Source organism: Gossypium hirsutum, chromosome D05 (assembly GCF_007990345.1).
Source record: "Gossypium hirsutum isolate 1008001.06 chromosome D05, Gossypium_hirsutum_v2.1, whole genome shotgun sequence".
Lineage (NCBI taxonomy): Eukaryota > Viridiplantae > Streptophyta > Magnoliopsida > Malvales > Malvaceae > Gossypium > Gossypium hirsutum.
In genome coordinates this window covers 59,276,103-59,284,208 of record NC_053441.1, presented here as the reverse complement: position 1 = coordinate 59,284,208, position 8,106 = coordinate 59,276,103, and the positions used below count along the sequence as shown (strand labels likewise).

The 8,106-nt window shown below is 38.5% G+C and overlaps 1 protein-coding gene across 1 annotated transcript; it reads left to right on the top strand.

Annotated features, from left to right (window-relative positions):
- The first annotated feature begins 1,885 nt into the window (after positions 1-1,885).
- Positions 1,886-4,284, top strand: LOC107903595 (pentatricopeptide repeat-containing protein At1g63330). Its single transcript, XM_016829691.2, has one exon. The coding sequence runs from the start codon at positions 1,999-2,001 to the stop codon at positions 3,871-3,873; it is 1,875 nt and encodes a 624-aa protein (XP_016685180.2). The 5' UTR covers positions 1,886-1,998; the 3' UTR covers positions 3,874-4,284.
- Positions 4,285-8,106: the final 3,822 nt, after the last annotated feature.

Here is an 8,106-nt window from a genome sequence, read left to right as displayed (position 1 = left end):
TGCTATTTCGGGTCGGTTAACCGAATGAACACCCCTACTTGAATCAGGCTTCTTTGTCGATAACTGGGAGCAAGAATAGACTTCAGCAAGTTACATTGGCACACTCGGGCATCAAGGTGACCAGAACCTTGATGCGTGAAGTCTATGTTTAGATCGTTGCCACCATGGTAGTGGAAGCATCTTTGAACTTGAAACAACAATTGTAATGGAATCTCAACCAAGATTGAGTTCTTACAAAACTCGATAAACTAAGGCTCCGTTTATTTGCCAGTAAAATATTTTCTGGAAAATGATTTCTGGAAAATGATTTAGTTTTTTGGAAATGATTTACTTTTCTAGTGTTTGGATGAATCTGTGTAAAATATTTTTGGTTGTTTGGCAGATTTTCTGAAAATATTTTCCAGAAAAGCTGTTTTTACATATATTAATAAATTTATATTTTAAATTGTTTTTACATATATTGTAATGTTTATAAATAAATCAAATTAAATATATAATAATACTCAATTATTAAGCTAGAATATTAACATGAGTTTAAATCCTGCCACATGCAAATTTTTTATATTTCCCTAGTCAAGGGTTTATTTTAAGTGCAGATATACAATTCATTAAAGCAATAAAGTAAGCATAATACAATTAAAATACAAATATAATATTAAAATCCCACCACATGTAAACTTATTATTATTTTTAAATAAAAAGATTAAAATACCCTCAAATAATACAATTTATTTTAATTAAGGAAGAACATTTTAATAATTTCTCTAACCGAATTGGAGCTCGATCGACTCGTGACAGCAACTCAATCGGGGGGTTTAAATAATATCATAAATATTTGAAAATAATGCATGCCCTTTCATTGTAGAATAACGAAAGCTTTTATCTAAATACATCGGAAGCACATGCTGGTTGAACAAATAAATGAATCAGTCAAGACATTTGTATTAACCACAAAGAAATCATGCACTCCTTTCAATTTCGTCCAATCTTCTGGAAGTTGGACAACAATGAGAAGTCATAGCTAGAAGACTGGACCCTTATCTTCTGTTACTTGCATTCTGTGACAAAAAAATGTATCTATAGAAGAACATCAAATTTTCCTCTTCACTTTTCTCTCTTTCTTTTCTTTATTAGAAATTGGTAGTTTATTAAAGCTCATAACAGAATATAAATCAGATTGTTCTCTTATCACACATGTGCATATATTATGTTCTTCCTTCCTTATCTTGTTACTTTCCTTTTTCTGCATTAAGCATAAATCAGATTGTTCTCTTATCACACATATGCATACAGACGCGTACACAAACACATACACACTATATAAAACACAGAGTAGAATTATGGAATATAAATTGACTCCAATGATTACAACCTGCCTCGTTGCAGCAGCATTTTAAGCCACTCGAGAAATATGTCTATGAGTCTATATATTCTAGAACTCAGGCAAACAGTTAAGTGATGAATTTAGATTGACTTTTGAGAACAGTAACGCTTACCGTCATCCATCTGCACTGCAAAGCCACATCCCCGACTGTCTTATTTTGTAACTGCAAGGCGATTTTTGCATAACGAATTATGCTTGCCTCTGACGCATATCTGCAAAGAGATGCCACACAAAAAGATGCATCGACATTAAAAAAATGTCGACAAAATATAATTTATAAAAATAGAACATTTTATAGATTTAAGTTTTAATTGTATTGTAATCTTTGTATATTTTTTCAACTTAGTCTAAAAATTTAAATTTAAATTTAATAAATTTTTATTAAATTTAAAAGGAAGATTTATAAGTATATAATAATATTAATAATAATTGAAGGTTGCATTTAAAAATAAAGTTTAATTTTTTTATTAAATATTATTCACATTAAAAAAATAAAAAAAACCCCAAATTACGCTCCCAACCCTTTCCCTAAACACCACTTCGCAACCCAAAATTTACACTTCTTCTGCTACTGCCGCTGCCATTTCTGCTTTCATTTTGCTTACTTTCAAGATATGGGTAAGCTTCCTCCTTTTATTCTTCGTTCGGTTGTTAATGCTGGAAGCCATCTTTCTAATTTGCACTCTTTTTCTTCTTCTTCTAACACCATTGCTACCCACATCGATTGCCTAAGTAAGAAACCCATGTCCATGCCTGTTAGAGGAAAGGGAAAAAGAGACCACCACTTCGATAATGTTGATCATGCTTTGATTTTGTTCAATAAGATGATTGAAAAGTACCCAAAGCCTTCAATTGTGGAATTCACTAAATTATTTGCAACCATTGTTAGAATGAAACATTATGCCATTGTTGTTTCTAAGTATAGACAGATCGAATTATTGGGAGTTTCCCATGATGTTTATTCTATGAGCATCTTGATTAATTGCTTTTGTCAATTAGGTCGAATTGATTTTGGGTTTTTTGTTTTGGGGAAAATGCTGAAGTTAGGTGTTGAGCCTGATGTTGTAATTTTTTCAACTTTTATTAATGGGCTTTGTAATCAAAGTAAGATTTCTGAGGCCGTTTGTATGTTCGATGAAATGACTGAAAAGGGGTATCAACCTACTTCGATTGTTTACAGTACAATGCTTAAGGGGTTGTGTAAAACCGGTAATACTGGTAGAGCTGTTAGGTTTCTAAGGCTGATGGAAAGCAGAGGTTATGAACCCGATAATGTAGCATATAGCACTGTCATTGACTGCCTTTGTAAGAACGGTTTGTTACAGGAGGCTCTCAATCTCTTATCTGAAATGAAGGTTAAGGGCATTAGACCAGATATCATTACTTACACTTGCTTAATTCATGGTATGTGTAATTTGGGCCAGCAGGAGGAGGCAACAAGGCTTTTGAATGAAATGGTTGATAACAATATTTCACTTGATATTGTCACATATACGTTATTGATTGATGCTCTTTGCAAGGAAGGAACGATTTCTAAAGCTGTAGAGATCGTTGACACGATGAGAAAGCAAGGCATTGAGCCTGATGTTGTCACGTATAGTACATTGGTTGATGCGCATTGCAAGGTAGGGATGGTCTCTAAAGCTGAGGGTATTGTTGACGAAATGATAAAGCGAGGCATTGAGCCTAATGTTGTCACGTATAATACATTAGTTAATGGCCATTGCTTGCAGAATGAAATGGATAAAGCTAGAAGAGTTTTCAACTTGATGATTGAGAAGGGTTGTGCACCTAATATAGTTACGTACAACACCATGATCAATGGATATTGCAAAGGTAAAAGGTTAAACAAAGCAATGGAACTCTTTCATGAAATATCTCGAAAGGGACCAATCCCGGATACTGTCACATACAACACTCTTATGCAGAGTATGTTTCAGTTAGGGAAAATTTCAACTGCATGTGAACTTTTTAGAAAGATGATTGCTTCTGGACAAGTTCCAGATATGGCGACCTGTTTGATTTTGCTGGATGGTTTATGCAAAACAGTTCATATCGAAGAGGCATTGAAACTTTTTCAAGCAATACAAAACAGTGGGTTGGAGCTTGATATTGTCCCGTATACTATCCTATTTGATGGGTTTTGTAAAGCTGGGCATATCGAAGTTGCCAAGGAATTATTTCATCAACTCTCAGACAATGGTTTAAAACCGGATGTTTACTCATATTGTATAATGATTAATGGACTGTGTAAAGAGGGATTGCCAGATGAAGCATACAGGTTGTTTGGGAGCATGGGAGATAATGACTGTTTGCCTGATAGCTGCTGTTATAATGTAATGATTCGGGGGTTCCTTTGCAACAGCTATACCTCAAAGGCAACACAACTTCTTACGGAAATGGTTGCTAAGGGCTTTTGTGCAGATATATTCACTGCCACCTTATTTATGGATCTTATCATATACTCTAATAAATCATTCTTGCTCTGAAATGTTTCACAAATTGTGTAAAGATCATCACTTGCAATGTGAATCAGTTGTACATAACCATTGCACAGGGATAAAAGATTGTGGAAACTAGAATAAGGTTTGTTGAGTGTAAACTCATTTCCATTCATCAACAAGAAAATATACAAGGATATTTATAGGCAGTACGTTAGCAGTAATATATCAGCTAGCAGTGGTTATTAACAGAATAACAGAATAACAACTGCCTAACAACTAACAGATTCTTTATTCCTAACATGGCCCATGCATCTTAACTTCCTTCGTTCCTGTATGAGATTTGTTCTTGCTGCTATATATCACGACTTTCCATGGGAATTACTCGAAGTTTCTTTCTGAATTTTTCAAACTGCCCTGCTGATAATGGTTTGGTCAAAACATCGGCCACTTGCTCTTGGCCAGAGACGTGACCAACTTGCAGCAAGCCATTCACCACATTTTCCCTTACAAAAATAAGTCTAGCTCTACGTGTTTGAACTTAGAATGCATGACCGGATTGTTTGCTACAGCAATGGCAGCAGAACTGTCACACCAAACCAATGTCTTGCTACGAACCTCAATACCAAGTTCTGTCAACAACGATCGAATCCATGTTATTTCTGCAGTAACATGAGCTAAGCTGCGATATTCGGCCTCTGCTGTGGATCTCGATACTACTTTTTACTTTCTGGAGCTCCAAGAAATTGGATTTCCACCGAAGAAAACACAAAACCCCGATGTTGATCGTCTGTCATCAATGTCTGAACCCCAACTTGCATCAGAGTAGCCCTCAAGAAGAAGTTTGGAGTTGCGAGTGAACTGTAGTCCATAATCTAGTGTCCCTCGTAGGTATCTCAGAATCCGTTTTATAGCTTTGAAGTGTGTATCGAGAGGCTTGTGCATGTATTGACATACCTTGTTGACTGAAAATGCAATATCTGGTCTTGTTATGACCACATACTATAGGGCTCCCACAATACTCCTAAAAATACTCTCATTTTCTATTGGATCCCCTTCATTAACCGTCAATTTACATGTAGTTACCATTGGCGTAGGAGAGGGATTGGATGTGTCCATGGAAGCTCGTCGAAGTAGCTCCAGAATGTACTTCTTCTAGCTGAGAAAAACGCCACTCGAAGTGTATGTTACTTCGATCCCAAGAAAGTAATTTAGAGGACCCAAATCTTTCAAGGAAAATTGAACATCAAGACTTTTTACAAACTCGTCTATAGCAGAAGAGTTAGTGCCTGTAATTATTATATCATTAACATATATGAGGATATAAAGCACTTGAGATCCTTCTTGTCGAATGAAAAGGGAACTATCAGCCTTAGATGCAATAAAATTAGTAGCTACCAGGAAGTCTCGTAGCTTCTGAAACCACGCACGAGAGGCCTGTTTTAACCCATAGAGTGCCTTTCGCAACCTGCAAACAAGAGGTCTCCCATCAGCCGAGTGTTGCTCAAACCCTGGTGGTTGAGTCATATATATTTCTTCATCCAGGTCTCCATTCAGAAACGCATTGTTCACATCGATTTGTCTGAGATGCCACCCTCGAGATATTGCGAGAGACAAGATCACTCTGATCGTCGTTGGCTTGATCACTGGACTGAAGGTCTCGAAAAAATCAACTCCTGCTTCCTGTAAATAACTTTTGACCACCAACCGACCCTTGTAGCGAGCGACTGTCCCATCAGCATGACGTTTAACTCTGAAGATCCATTTGCACCCTACTGCTCGACGCCCTTCAGGTAACGTGACAAGGTCCTACGTTTTGTTTGCCAGCAATGCTTGATACTCAGCATGTGCTGCTGCAGTCCAAGCAGTGCTTTTGAACGCCTCATCAATCGTGATTGGTTCCTTCTCTTCAACAATAGTGGAAAAGACTTTGGGCTTGAAGATTCCATTCTTTGACCGAGTGCACATGGGGTGTCTGTTGGTAGTAGGGAATACCTATACAGCAGATGGAGACATGGTTGAGTCGACCACATTATCCGAACCCCTGTGGACAGACCTAGAACTGGGGGACTGATGACACCGTAAAGACTGTGTGGGAGCTTCAGGTGCATGCACTGGTATTGAGACCAACGGGTCACTCGAGCGAACTATCGGGATAACAGATTGGTGACGACAGAACCTGGCACTCGTGTTAATCCTTGACGAGACAAACCCATTCTGAAACGGAAATAGTGTCTCATTGAACACCACATGTCTTGAGACATAAATTCGGCCATCTGGAGCCAGACATCTGTACCCCTTCTGGTTAGAACTTAATCCAAGAAATATGCACTGTTGTGACCGAAACTGGAGCTTATGTTGCTGAAAAGGTCAGAGGTATGGAAAACAAGCGCTCCCGAAAACCTTCAGCTGAGAGTAGTCTGGTCTAGCTTTAAACAATCTTTCATAGGGAGTTTTGTGCTCCAAGACAGGTGTTGGTAACCTGTTGATAAGATGGACTGCATGCGAGAAAGCAGACAACCAATATTCTAACGGCATTGAAGTACGAGCTAGCAACGCTAGTCCCATATCAGCTATGTGACGGTGCCTGCGTTCAGCTACTCCGTTCTGTTCTGACGTGTGCGGGCATATTACCCGATGTTGAATTCCCAGAGTAGTCAGAGTGTTGGTCAAGGATCGATACTCACCCCCTCCATCTGTCTGCAACATTTTGATGGTTGCCCCAAACTGTACTTGAACCATTTTATGAAAATTAAGAAAACAGTGGAAAACTTCATTCTTTGATTTGAGAAAGTACAACCAAGTAAATCTACTGTACATATCTATAAAGGACACATAGTAAGCACAACCATTAGAAGTAACATGGGAAGGTCCCCAAACATCCGATACTACTAATTCAAACGGAGCTGAATAAACTGTTCGAGAGGTGCTAAATGGCAGTTTGTGAGCCTTGCCCATCTGACAAGGTGTACAGACAGAATGTAGCTTGTCGTGCTTGAATGGAACATCGCAAGACTTTAGAACACGTGCAAGAGTGCTGGGACATGGATGTCCAAGCCTGTCATGCCAGACTTCAACAGATGAGGCCATCTGAACATTGCAGACACTAGGAGACTCGATTCTTTTGGTAGAGAGGAGACGTTGTGAACTGGAAGGAGAAACATCAAATCTATACAAGCCATTATGCATGTGGCCCTCCAGTAAGATCATTCCTGTCTGTATGTCCTTCACAAAGCATAGAAAAGGATGAAACTCAAAGTAGACTGCATTATCTCTTGCAAATTGTCCTACAAAAAGTAAATTTTTACAGACAGACGGAACATGCAGTACGTTCTTTAGATGCAACAATCGAGAACCAGCTACAAAAGTTGAAGAACCAGTATTAGCAATGGATACTAACTCACCATTGCCCATGGACACTTTGTTGGTACCTGTATAAGTCGAAGCATTCTGAAGACCATTTACATTTGGAGTAATATGGTTGGTTGCGCCAGAATCTGGGTACCACATCTGATCAGGTACTGAAGATGGTGATGAGACGGGGCATGCATGACAACAACTCTGAGAGGAACAACAGTTTGTAGGATCACCATGAAATTGATGATAGTTAACAGCCATCACCGAACTTGAATCAGAACCAGCAAAGTTCTCATCAAACCGATGGTAACACGTTTGCACCAAATGTCCTATTTTACCACACAACTGGTATTGTGGTTTAGACCGAGACCACCCTCGACCCGAACCACGAGCACGACCACGAGACCTCTCACGGCCTGGACCCCTTTGTCCACGATTGGTGTCACGATTGGAATCTGAACTTGGTTTCAAAGTTTCAGAATTACTTTGTTGCTTACTGGATACCAGATTTGCTTGTAGTGATGCATCAGATAACTGACTTAACTGACGTTCTTCGCAATCGAGTAGAATTTCAGTGACAAGATCAAGATTCAAGGAAGTAGCAGTAGCAAGAACCCGAATAGACTCAAACTCAACGGGAAGGCCGGCCAGGATAACACTGATCTGTTCCTGTTCAGAGACTGAAATCCCAGCAGTAGTTAGATCATCACTTAGAGTCTTGACTTTGGAAAGATAGTCTTTGACTGAAAGACTGGCTTTCTTGATCGAATATAAGGCATGCCTCATACTAGATAACTTGATGTTGGACTTAGCACCAAATCGTCTTTCAATGGTAGCCCAAATATCAAAACTGGTTTTAGCTTTGGTTAAGTGTATCAAAATATCATCAGAAACTGTGGATAAAAGCCATGATGCCAATAACTT

Bases quoted from the DNA above. Each gene is read 5' to 3' on its own strand.
- LOC107903595 (XM_016829691.2), top strand. From the start codon at position 1,999: ATGGGTAAGCTTCCTCCTTTTATTCTTCGTTCGGTTGTTAATGCTGGA.